This window comes from Amblyomma americanum, chromosome 11 (assembly GCF_052857255.1).
Source record: "Amblyomma americanum isolate KBUSLIRL-KWMA chromosome 11, ASM5285725v1, whole genome shotgun sequence".
In the NCBI taxonomy this organism is placed as follows: Eukaryota; Metazoa; Arthropoda; class Arachnida; order Ixodida; family Ixodidae; genus Amblyomma; species Amblyomma americanum.
The window spans coordinates 32,327,236-32,339,282 of record NC_135507.1 but is presented as its reverse complement, the minus strand read 5'-3'; the positions used below and the strand labels follow the sequence as shown (position 1 = coordinate 32,339,282).

At 45.3% G+C, this 12,047-nt stretch overlaps 1 protein-coding gene across 1 annotated transcript; it reads right to left on the bottom strand.

Moving 5' to 3' along the window:
• Nucleotides 1-3,160: 3,160 nt before the first annotated feature.
• ND-B18 (NADH dehydrogenase (ubiquinone) B18 subunit) lies at nt 3,161-11,941 on the bottom strand. The gene is made up of 3 exons (XM_077642318.1): nt 11,701-11,941; nt 7,381-7,549; nt 3,161-3,359 (listed from the first exon to the last, which is right to left on the bottom strand). Exons 1-3 carry the CDS (start codon nt 11,831-11,833, stop codon nt 3,263-3,265), a joined length of 399 nt encoding a protein of 132 aa, XP_077498444.1. The 5' UTR covers nt 11,834-11,941; the 3' UTR covers nt 3,161-3,262.
• Between the last annotated feature and the right edge of the window lie 106 nt (nt 11,942-12,047).

Here is a 12,047-nt window from a genome sequence, read left to right as displayed (position 1 = left end):
TGGCGCTAGTATCAGACCATGCTGAGAATTCTCAACTGCACTGTCTGGCATGCAGAAGGTGACAGTTTCCACAGTGCCTTCTCACTGCAAAAATTATGCAAAGAGCCCTTCACAGGTGTCGTTACCAACAAAAATGTAAGTTGGAAAGCACTAGATCCATGACAATGCCAATAATGCGACAAGACACTGAGATGGGGCTTAATTGCAGCTGTGCAGTGACGCCGGTCAGCCAGCAACGCGGGAATGGCAGCTGCTGCGGCACGTGAAGGAAAACAGATGTTTGCTGTGGCCAGCCTGAATTGCAGAGCCACCGTGCTGTGGAGAAGACGAGTCACGTAACAACAACAAGCAATAGCTAAGGCGATGGGCACATCTGCGCGGCCCGGACTGTGACTGCTCGGGTACCAGTGTCTGCGAACAGGATTGTGTCAGGACGACAGGAGGAAAGGCAGTGCTCCTACTCCGGACGTGTCAGCAGCAGCAGGCGTGCTCACCACGTGCTGTGCTGTATCAGTATCAACGTGTAGCCACAACCTACACGTTACGAGCACTGCTGATGTTTCCCTGCAATATGCAGCATAGTTCATGGCTGCTTTAAGAGACACCCTTTCTGCCTCGTACGCAATGATAGGCAGCACTAACCGAGAAGTGGACATCAAATGCATGAGGTTTAACCCTTTCAGGCCCGGTGATTCCAATTAGAAACACCAAATTTAGGGGCCACCAGTCCTGATTTCAGTGCGAAAGTCCTGCTGTTATTGCAGTAGTTCCGAAATTAAGCAATTTATTTACATATTTTAGCAGCCTTTCCCATAATTGACGTATGCTAGTACGTAGGAGAGGAATATAGAAACTGCGCACGCTTTGCTGTCGCCATCGCCTGGTGCCACATCCTCCCTTGCACCATATGGAAGGTAGAAAATCATTTGTTTTTCCCTAATCACGCGGAAGGGTAAAAATAAGCCCCACGTTGCTCCTTCAATATAAATTCTTTTGGCTAAATACATTTACAAGCGATGAAATATTCCGAAAAAAATTATTGTAATGGAGGCCCTATTGTAGAATAAGCAGCGCAGTCGTATTTGCGATGCTTGTGACTGCTTGTGCCATGTAAATGTTGCCTTTTTCACTGTCTACACGTAACAATAAACGCTTTTTCCAAAGAAGATGCGTACGTTCTGCACAAGCACTTTTCATGCAGAAAGGACGAAGTTTCAAGAGCGGCCCACCAGATGTGCTGAGGTGTCGATTTATCTGATGATGAAGAAATAGCATTCATTGCACGAGATCAGCAACAACAACAACTCAAAGGCAAAGCATAACACAAAAGAATTGAACCTTTATAGAACATCGTCCATGCTAGCAAATAGAAAACTACAGGACAATGCAGAAACGAATGGTAGCACAACTACACCGAAGGTTGAAAGCTATACAACCTCCAAAAAGCCAACCAACTTCCCCAACAGTTCATGTTATACAAGTTTTTCCACACGACAGTGGAATTTCGTACACCACTCCTGACTGGCACTGTACAGTACTCACGGATTGAAATAGGACATTCGGAGCGCGTGGCCGTCGCTTCATGGAACGCCGCCCGTAGACGCTCATGGAACCAAGGTGGTGCATTGTGGTATGGCGCGAGAGGGAGAACATCTACAAAGCAGAATTGTTCCTTCCAGTAGCCATGAGCCGGCCTGTGGTTTACCACATGCCTGCGTGGCACTGCAAGGCTAGCGCTCCGAATGTCCTATTTCAATCCGTGAGTACTGTACATAGGGCTTGGCATGCTTTTTGCCGCATCCAGCTTTGGGTCTCCTTGCCGGAGATCGGCCTGCTCTCGTATCTCCGGCAAGGAGACCATCAAAGCTGGATGTGGAAAAAAGCATGCCAAGCCCTACGCAGAGTGCCAGTCAAGAGTGGTGTACGAAATTCCACTGTCATGTGGAAAAACCCATGTCGGCCAGACTGGCAGATGCGTCAACGATAGATTAAGGGAGCATGAAAAAAATTTAGAGAACGACAATGTGAGCTTGCTAAGCATTGCAGGTCTTGCAAGGAATGTCTGCCGCGTTTAGATAGTGCAAGGATTTTAGACATAAGCAAAGATCAAACTACACATGAACTACTGGAAGCTTATAATATAAAGAAAAGGGGAGATTATTGCATAAGTGACACTTCAGTTCACTTGTACAGAGCAGAATACAACCTTTTCTCTGCCACAAGATAAGATGTATCTTATGGCGTGAAATTGTTGTATGTTGTTGTTGGCACGTCTCCTCTTTCCTTCTGTATTCTGTGTGTGCCTGCGCCACAGAACCTGCACACACTCCATGCGCTGGCAAAATAAAATCAGTTGTGAGTGCAGCAGTAGTCCGTGTCGTGAATGTTTTCCTTCCACTGTGTTCGTCTTTTTTTGCGCTGCAGTTATGTCGAAGCTAAGCAACCAATTCGCCCAAGAGCTCTTACTACTGCACTGTAGCAGGTTTTATCTCAACCTCTTCCATTATGTAAAATGGAAATCAATAAAAGAAAGAAAGAAAGAAAGAAAGAAAGTGCTGCACAGCTGCAATTCTCAGTTGTGCAACTTTTAGTTGCACCTCCCGAAAACAATGGAACCTGCACAAAATACACTGTTGCCGTGCTACAGCCTGCTGCCTCCCCGAAATATGGCTGTAAATAACTGCTACAGCTGAGCCTGGTGCAACCACAGAGCAAGAACATGCAGGCATGGCTGAAAAATCTGCTACTGATTACCACTTTTCGGCTAATCACTGTGCAGTAACTTTATACAGCTGCTCTTGTCTGCAGCTTTCTATAATGTTTCTTCAAAAGCACAGCATGCCGTCTATTAACGAGGTCCATTGATAAGTGGCATAAATGTCAATACATGTCGAAGGAAATGCGAACAGCATAACGTTGGTGCAAAAACAAATTCAGAAATAACAGCTCCCGAAGAAGAAACAAAGACGCGATTAATTACCACTTCTCAACAGTGGTCTTCACGCCATCAAGAAGGAAATCAAGTGCGCTAATATGCTGTCTCCCTCAACTAAAATCTTCTTGCTTTACTGTTGCTGTTTCAGTTGCCTTGATAGCATTTCATTTGACACTGACAGAGCAGAAGCATAGAGGTTCTGCAGAAGAGAAAAAAAGGGGCAGCTTGTTTCTGCGCTTGAGCATACCTTTCTCTTTATTACACAAAAAAACTATCACTTGTACAGAGGCTCATGTCCACGGAAGTGCCCCTCATATGAGACGACACTCACTCGAGCAGTAGTGGTTTTGCCTTCTTGGCAAGCCGTTCCTCCCTTTCCTTCAGTCTCCTTGCCCTCTCGTATTCTTTGTAGCGGATCATGTAGCTGAAAGCACAAACAAGAGTTGCGTTCGACTCCAACATTGCAATACGGCGGATGGGTGGTGTGAAGGCGTGTGTAAAAGGCATGATGCTTTCAAGGAGATTATACTCCATTTCATTAATAGCGTGCAATGCTGCTAAAGCTAGCACACTTCTTTGCGCTGGCTACGTTCGTGCCTGAAAAGTTGTTTATCATACATCCAAAGTAAGGACAAGTACCTTTTGTTGCAACAATGTTCAAGTACTGCAAGCGGCAATGTCCAGCATTTCATTCCACCTTTTACCATGCCTTCATTCTGTTCCTCACTGGGACCTTGAATACTAAAAGTCACATGCAGCGGAGTGATACACAGCTGGCATGCCTACTCGCACTGACTCCGCCTGTGCCCAAAAAGTGTTACACCACCAGTGAAAATTATAATTAGAAGGTTCAATTACTGAACACCTGATTGTCTTGTCCATGATTTGCAATGCCAGGCATGTTATTTTATACTGCTCCATTTTTTTGACGAAATGCTCACCGAGGCTTATAGAAATCCAAGTGGTATGCGGATCAGGAGTATGCTTTTACGGATGTACTGCACTCGAGTACCTTCCACAACACTGCAAAGTGTGAAACGGAGCGTAGGCTGCTTACAATTTTGAAGACCTTGCAAAACATTTCAGTCCCCTGCTCAACAGCTGCAGCGAAAATTTTTAAAAGCTTTCAGCTTCAATCACAAATGCTAATTTCCAGCATCTGGAAATCAAATCAGCTGGAACTCTGAATTAAAGTGAGCCTAAGAAATGTCTCTCAGAGTAGCAAGCTGGCAAATGGAGACTTACTATCACCCTCCTGCGTCTCCCAACCCTCACAAGCATCACAGTGCACCTTCAAGCTCTACCTTGCACCTATTTCAACGTATGGAAGTGATATGCTAAGCGTCTCCCAGCTCTCGTTTTTCAGTTAACGCAAATATCACATGTGGACATTGCTGAAGAAACAAGTTCAACATGAAATGGGGCTGCCAGGTTGAAATGCCTAAGCCCATAGTTCCGCGTGTTTTGAGGAGCAAATTTCACACAACCATAAAGCCCTTCACCTCAAAAACTCAAGGCCTGTCTACGTTAGGGGCCTATGAGTTTCGCGATAAAAGCACCAACAAAGGACACACCGCCAGCAGCCTATCTGGCACAAACTCAAAACATTCTGTCGTCTAGCCATGAAGCAGCGCAGGTGTGGCGGCTCTAATAGTGTAGTAAAGCAAGAATGTCCCAAATAATGTGGCTAGATTTCTCTCTGAAGTGCTAAGGGGTGCTACGTTACACATTGGCAATTTTCTTTGCGTAGTGTTCAGCCATGAAAGAAGCCTGGCTTGCTGCGCCAGTCGTTGTATGTTTCACCAAAGAAACCAGTGGAAAAGGAATGCGCACACAACATGCCGATATTGGAACTCAGCTGTGTTCCTGCATGTCCTGTGCAGGTATTTTGCATACATGCTCCCTTAACTGCCAGTTTCTCTCTAGTGTTAGGCCATCCTGAGCAAACATTTCCCAATTTCACCTGCTCTCATCTCAGCATTGATACAGAGCAAGTTTTGTAGTGCACAATTGCATGCAACAATCCGAAGCATGCTTTCACTCTCCTCAATCACAGCCTAGGGCAGACTGAATGGGAAAAATGATGTGTAGCTTGCACAAGATCATGGCACAATGTTGCTAACTAGTGGCACAGACTCGTATTTCAGCCAGGAATTGCACATTCTGTTTACAAAGCTCTCCTCTTGCCATAGCCTTAATAACACACAGCAGTATGTGCGATCTTCCAGCATGTCTGTGATGCTTCTCCAAATGAGTAACTGAAGCATTAAGAAATCTCAAGCAGTCAATGCAACAAGATATGCACCGTGGGAGGTTCATTCATGGCGAAGGAAGGTAAGCAACATACAAGAAGAGTGCGCACTCTAAAACTGCGTTCTACATTTGTGGCAAGTGCCGTGCTTTGTGTACCCACTGAATGCACCGTATGAATACCTGTCTGTTGCCCTGAGGCACTAATGATATACAGTTGGAATTCTCGTACGTCTTTCTTGCCATGTCTTGTCATCTTTGCATGCTGTGAGAAACAGTCCAGCTGACAAAATACTGCGACTGAATACAGGAATCCGTGGCTCAGATCCAAGAAATCGCTATTTTTCGAACTGCACACTGAAATGCCCAAGATTCACTCAAGAGAAAGCACTGGCTCCAGGCCGAACCCACATTTTCAGCACTAACTGTTAAAGCCAATGTTCCCAACCTCTGCATAGTAGTCGTCATCGTCCGGACTGTCCAGCATCTGCAGGATGGTCAGGATGGCTACTACTACTTTGCAGCCAAGAGATAACTGTTATGAGGCAGCTCCGAAATCACACGGTTACATGAACATGATGCAAGGGATGACTGCATGGCGTGGTATCCGGTGCACCTACACAGTAGCAGCTGCCAGCAGCAACGTGGCATTTCAGTCACGTTGCGAGCGGGCCATCAATGCAGCCGAGGTAAAGCATCACACACTCACAATGATGCAGGTTTGGCACTACGTGAGCCAGCTTGCACATTATCATGGGCGTAATTGTCACTACACTTAACTCTTAGCTGAAATGTTCACAGCATGCAAGAAGTGCTCTCATTACAGGTGACCGCCACAGCCATCCTCCACCACATTCATCCACACTCAGCTTTCCTTTTTAACTGTATGGCTGCACCTAGATGGAAGGATGGATGCTAATGAGTAATTACTCAATTATTACAAATCTACACCACCTTGAGGGATTCCCATAAACGTCGGTTCAACAGACAGAGACGGACTACGTCCACTGCAGGGCAAAGGCCTCTCCCATATCTCTCCAACTAACTCTGTCCTTTGCCAGCTGCAGCCACTGTATCCCCGTAAACCTCTTAATCTCATCCGCCCACCTAACTTTCTTCCGCTCCCTACTATGCTTGCCTTCTCTTGGAATCCACTCAGTTGCCCTTAAGGACCAGCGCTTATCTTGCCCCGCCAAAGCCCATTTCTTACTCTTGATTTCAACTAGGATGTCGTTAACCAGTGTTTGTTCCCTCACCCACTATGCTCGCTTCCGGTCCCTTAATGTTACACGTATTATTTTTCTTTCCACAGCTCGCTGCGCTGTTCTTAATTTAAGCTGAACCCCTTTTCGGTAGCCTCCACATTTCTGCCCCGTGGGTAAGTACCGGTAAGGTACAGCTGTTGTGTACTTTTCTCTTGAGGGATACTGGTGAACTGCCATTCACGATTTGAGAGAACCTACAATTTGTTTTACCACTATTTATTTCTGCCAGACTATATATCTGCAAGAAGGGACCACACTTTCAAAGGAAAAGAAATTAAATGCAGAACTGATTTACTAAAAATGTCATTTTTTCTAGAAACAATAAATGAATGGAATAAGTTGCCCCGGGAAGACGTTTCAACAAAATCTAATGAATCATTTGTCACGTTGCTGTGATTTTATGCTTGTGTTTGTATCCAATTATGCTGAAATGTATTTTCTATGAGTTTTTTTCTTCTTTCCCTGCCACTATGTCGTATGATTATGTTGCAACCCCCCCCCCTGTAATGCCAAACAGGTGCTGGGGGTAATGTGATAAATAAATATATAAATATGCACTCCACCCCATTCTTATCCTTCTAGTTATCTCCCTCTCATGATCAGGCTAAGCGGCCACTACCTGCCCAAAGTAGACTTATTCCCTTATTTCTTCCAGCACCTCGCTACCAATCGTGAACTCTAGCGACTGACAAAAAGCAAAATTTTGAACTGAGCCCTCGCAACGAAGTTTCAACATCTTCAGCTTTCAAATCGGGCCATTCTGTCACCATTCTGTCACAAAACGTACTAGACTGGATCAAATCCCTGCTTCCGCCAGCTCTCAGAACTCAACTTTATTGGCTAATTTTGTCATAAGCTGCCTTATGACGGGGCTCTCAAGCATCAAAACAGCTCAAAACGAAAAAAAGACTCAAAAAAGATGGCACTCACTCTTCGTGCATACAGGCGGCGTATTCGTGCCTTGCATGCCCACAGGCGGTGACAAATGGAAACTTCGCCTTCATGCAGGCACGCATCTCTATCAACTTGTGCGCACAGAAGTTTCTAAGTTCCGGTGGAATCTTTGCTGATTCCATTTCCACTGCAGTGGCCACCATTTCTGTATGTTGGGAGGGAAGCAAGAAAAGCAGTTAAGCAAACAGGCTGCAAGTTTAGACAGGAGTTCTGGCACAATTTTTTAGCATGGCAAGTAAGCCCCCCCCCCCCCCCCCCCCCCCCCCCCCCCAGTAGCTAGATCTCGTGCTGATGACTATCTCAGCCAACTAGAGCTGCTTTACATATAGCAGACCTATTATCCTGCTCCAAAAGTTGTGAGCGTGTGTGAGCACAAGTGTGTATGCAAAAATTTCACAAATGCGTGGAAGAAAGCCCTGATGCCAAGCGATGATGTTCAAAAAGGTTGAAGACTGCCCTTTGACCCCGCTTGTGTCATCTGGAAGTGCAGAAGGGTGGGTACACGCAGACACAACAACACACTGTCCTTAACCTCTCAGGCCTGCCACCCACACCACATGCCTCACTAGCAGAGTTCCAATTTGTTCTCACTGCTGGCTGGCTGCACCACCTAGGCTAACCCTTGCATTGCGCCTCTACACACAAAGTATTAGTCCTGCCTTGTCACGTCACTGTTCACAAGCCAAACAGACAATTTCAAACATAAGTGGGAGATGCTCTGCGAAAAAAGCATGACTCACAAAGGATCCAAAAAGTTACACAGAGTTCTTGCAGGTAGCTAATGCACACATATCAACGCAGTCATACAGCTGCCATTTGAACTTTTGGTGCAGAGTTCAGCACAAGCAAAAAGCGATTTTGGCATTAAAGCAAGCTCTCCTATTTGCAGGAGTCAGTGTTTACCTGTTACAGCCGTGACGTCAATTAGAATATCAAAGGCAACTAATGACCATTTGAAGCTGCCGCGGTGGCTCAGTGGTTACGGTGCTCGGCTGCTGAGCCGAAAGACGCGGGTTCGATCCCAGCCGCATTTTGATGGAGGCAAAATGCCAGATGCCCGTGTACTGTGTGATATCAGTGCACGTTAAAGAACACCAGGTGGTCGATATTTCCGGAGCCCTTCACTACGGCGTCCCTCACAGCCTGAGCCGCTTTGGGACGTCATACCACCATGAACCATAATGACCATTTGAAGACAACTAGCCCTGGGTTGGTAAAATATGACAGTTAAATTTTGACTCTATTAGAATATTTTTTTTATACATTGCGGTTGGCTAAAGCAATGCCACACCTTGGCTACCACACTCGCTTCAGACAATGACGAGGAAGGAACGTGTGGCTGTGGCACCTCATGAGCCAATTGCAAAGAGAAAAAAAATGCAAAAAAAATGGAATGCAGTCAGACCAATACAGTTATGATACTAATACAATCAGACTGGAACAGTTACATTACACTGACCATGGGTTAGTACAATAATACAGGTACAATAATACGTACCTGGTAAAACAGCACAAAACAATTGTCTTTCCACAGTTTTTGCTGTAATAAATGCTCTGTCTGAGACTCCGCAAGTATTGCGTCCTCCTGTTTCTCTAGCCAGTCATCCTTCACTGAGCATTGTTGGCCAAACACGTACAAGAAGTGTATGTAATGAAAATTTCTCGAAATCATAATGCTACCACAAGTTTTCTGAAAAATTACTTTCTGAAGATTGCGCCTAGGAGCTTCCCACATCCACATATCTGGTATCATGCCAGCTCCACAAATTCATCGGCAAATAAGAATGTTTTCAAAACATATGGATGTAGATAGTCACACTGTGTGGCCAAAACGCACTGCATTCTGCATGCAGGCACTTGTACTTGTGACAATCAGGGGAGCTGATGGTTTCACTTTCTTGTGATGCTCATGTGCGATTTATAGGTTTGGTTTATGAGGGTTTAACGTCCCAAAGCGACTCAGGCTATGAGGGACGCCGTAGTGAGGGGCTCCAGAAATTTCGACCACCAGGCAATCTTTAACATGCACTGGCATCGCACAGTACACGGGCCTCTAGAATTTCGGTTCCATCGAAATTCAACCGCCACGGTCAGGATCGAACCCACGTATTTCCGGTCAGCAGCCAAGCGCCATAACCCCTGATTCACCACGGCGGCGTGTGATGTACAGAGTGCGCCGAATAAACCGCAACTGAGTGCAGGTTTGAACAGTAAGGAGGTAAAGAGAAAATTGGTGGTTAGCGAGACCAATGCACCACTGTGAAAGAAATACACAACGCAGAAAACTGTACGTTCAAATTGAGCAGCTGCTGCAAGATTTCAGTTTCTTTGCTTCACAGCACCCTGGACAAAAGAAATTTGGGTATGCATGCATTATGTATTCAGTCCTGCATAACTTGGCACAATGAAGGTTTGGTTTGGTTTACGGCGGTTTGACGTCCCAAAGCGACTCAGGCTATGAGAGACGCCGTAGTGAAGGGCTCCGGAAATTTCGACCACCTGGGGTTCTTTAACGTGCACTGACATCGCACAGCACACGGGCCTCTAGAATTTCGCCTCCATCGAAATTCGACCGCCGCGGCCGGGATCGAACTCGCGTCTTTCGGGCCAGCAGCCGAGCACCATAACCACTCAGCCACCGCGGCGGCTTGGCACAATGAAGGCAGAAACGAAAACATCACACAACAAATGAGCAGAGAAATGCACAAGACAACACCGACAGTCACTTTCAGTTATTCATTCACCAACTAAGTCCTATAAGTCCTATGACGCAATGCAACTGTGCAACGGTGATCAGCTCAGAAATCGGTGATGCTTGACATAGTGTAAATAAAGGTATCCAGTGCATGTGCCAGGCTTTCATAGAATTCACATTTTAAAATAAGCCAGGTTATCTTAAACGACTGTGTTCATTGTATAAGGCTGAAGGATTGTGCCTTTTTTGCACAGTTAAAGCGTGGTTTTCGCTCACACGCAGCAGTCGCAAGGGTATGCACCGTGTGTGCGTTCTTCACGCAAAACATGAACGTGCTTTTGTATGAATGAATAAAAAGTCAGTGCTGCTGCTGTCTTTAGATGCTTTTCTGTGCATTCATTCCCAATCGTTTATGTAAAAAAGTGAATACACATCAGCTTGCCCAGCTGGCTACGTTGCTTAATGTAAAAGATGGCGCTGCACAGCTTACCAAAATCAAAATGCAGACTGTAACCAGGAAGTACAAAAGACATATGCACAGTAAAGGGACACTGGTCAAGCTCTGACTTTCAACAGATTTTCATTAGTGACATTCCTTCTGTTCTGTTCACATCTTTTGCACTATATTGTCATAATGTAATACTAACTCGCTCATGTTGACATTCTGTTCAGCAAAATGAAAGTCAAATGAAGTTCAGTTTTTTTCTTCTGGCTGGCTTAATTGACAAAAAATTAAGTTCAGTTCATGCTGTTACTTTCAGTGGAAAGAGGCTGGACAAAGCAAAGTCCATGCAATTTGCAGGTGCATGCCAGACACACAACAAAGCTTTCTTCCTTCGAAGTGTCTGAGATCTTGTATAGACAGAATGCGAACTGCTGCAAGAGCTCTATCCAGATGCAACATTCAGTAGACCTATAAATCCATCGATATGACACATTGCCCAGAGCTGTGTGCCCCTTCAGGAAGGTATGAATGCTACCGTTAGAAGTCTTATTGCTCCATGATTCTTGCTTTCATTCTTATTACGTCTGACGTGGTTAGGTTAGATTAACTGTCGATATGGAACTCAAGTGGCAGTTGCTGTGCTTCTGGACGAAACTCTATTAGCAGTTGTCGTTACGTCTGGATGGAAGTTTAGCCACAGCATTTTTTTTTTGTTCTCGTTCGGGTTGCATAGGCGTGGGGCTTTTTAAGCGCATCAAAATCATTTTCACTGAGTTCACTTATCATCCTATTCCAGCGCAATTTATCGTATTTCATTTCAGACAGAAAGACCTTCAAGGTGACGCAAGCAATGTTGCGAGCTATGAGACTGCGTCAAAAGATGCAACCCGTATTGCACTCGCAAACCTGAAACTAGTAAAATATGCACACAACCCGAAACTATCAAAACATGCACGACTGTGCAAAGACAACATGTGCAAAACTGTGCAAAATCAGACGACTATTCGTTGCACTATGACCACCGCAAGAACAGAATAAAGTAGTGTGCTGCCGTGAATTTGTTCAGGAAGCAATCTTCAAGTTCTAGCAAGCAGAACGTTAAAACAGAGCGGCAAAGGTGGTCAAAGAAGAGAAGGCATGCAGACGATCGCTTTACCTCGGGGCTTTCGGCCGTTAGGAAACCCCATCATGGGATCGTACTCGGGCTGAAAAACCTTCTTCTCTGGTTCCATTACTGTCATCCACGCTGTGTCATTCTGGACGGTCATCCTACCGTACCACTGCCCCATAACTTTTTTTTTTTTTTACCACTGGTTCCCGAGAGCACACGTCCTTTCCAACCGCTCTACAGTGCCCTTAGAGCTGCCCACAAGCAGGACTCCAGGCTTGTTCCTGCTCACCTTGCCTGCTCGACGCAGTGAAAATAAAAAGTTTCAAAAATCAAAAATAACTTCAATTCGTTGCATTTCAAAACAGTTTTAGATAAATGTTGAACAATATTTG

Bases quoted from the DNA above. Each gene is read 5' to 3' on its own strand.
- ND-B18 (XM_077642318.1), bottom strand. From the start codon at position 11,833: ATGGGGCAGTGGTACGGTAGGATGACCGTCCAGAATGACACAGCGTGG. The intron at 7,550-11,700 runs GTAAAGCGATCG...CCCAACATACAG, and splicing joins TAACGGCCGAAAGCCCCGAG to AAATGGTGGCCACTGCAGTG. The intron at 3,360-7,380 runs GTGAGTGCCATC...TTGTGCTTTCAG, and splicing joins GCCGCCTGTATGCACGAAGA to CTACATGATCCGCTACAAAG.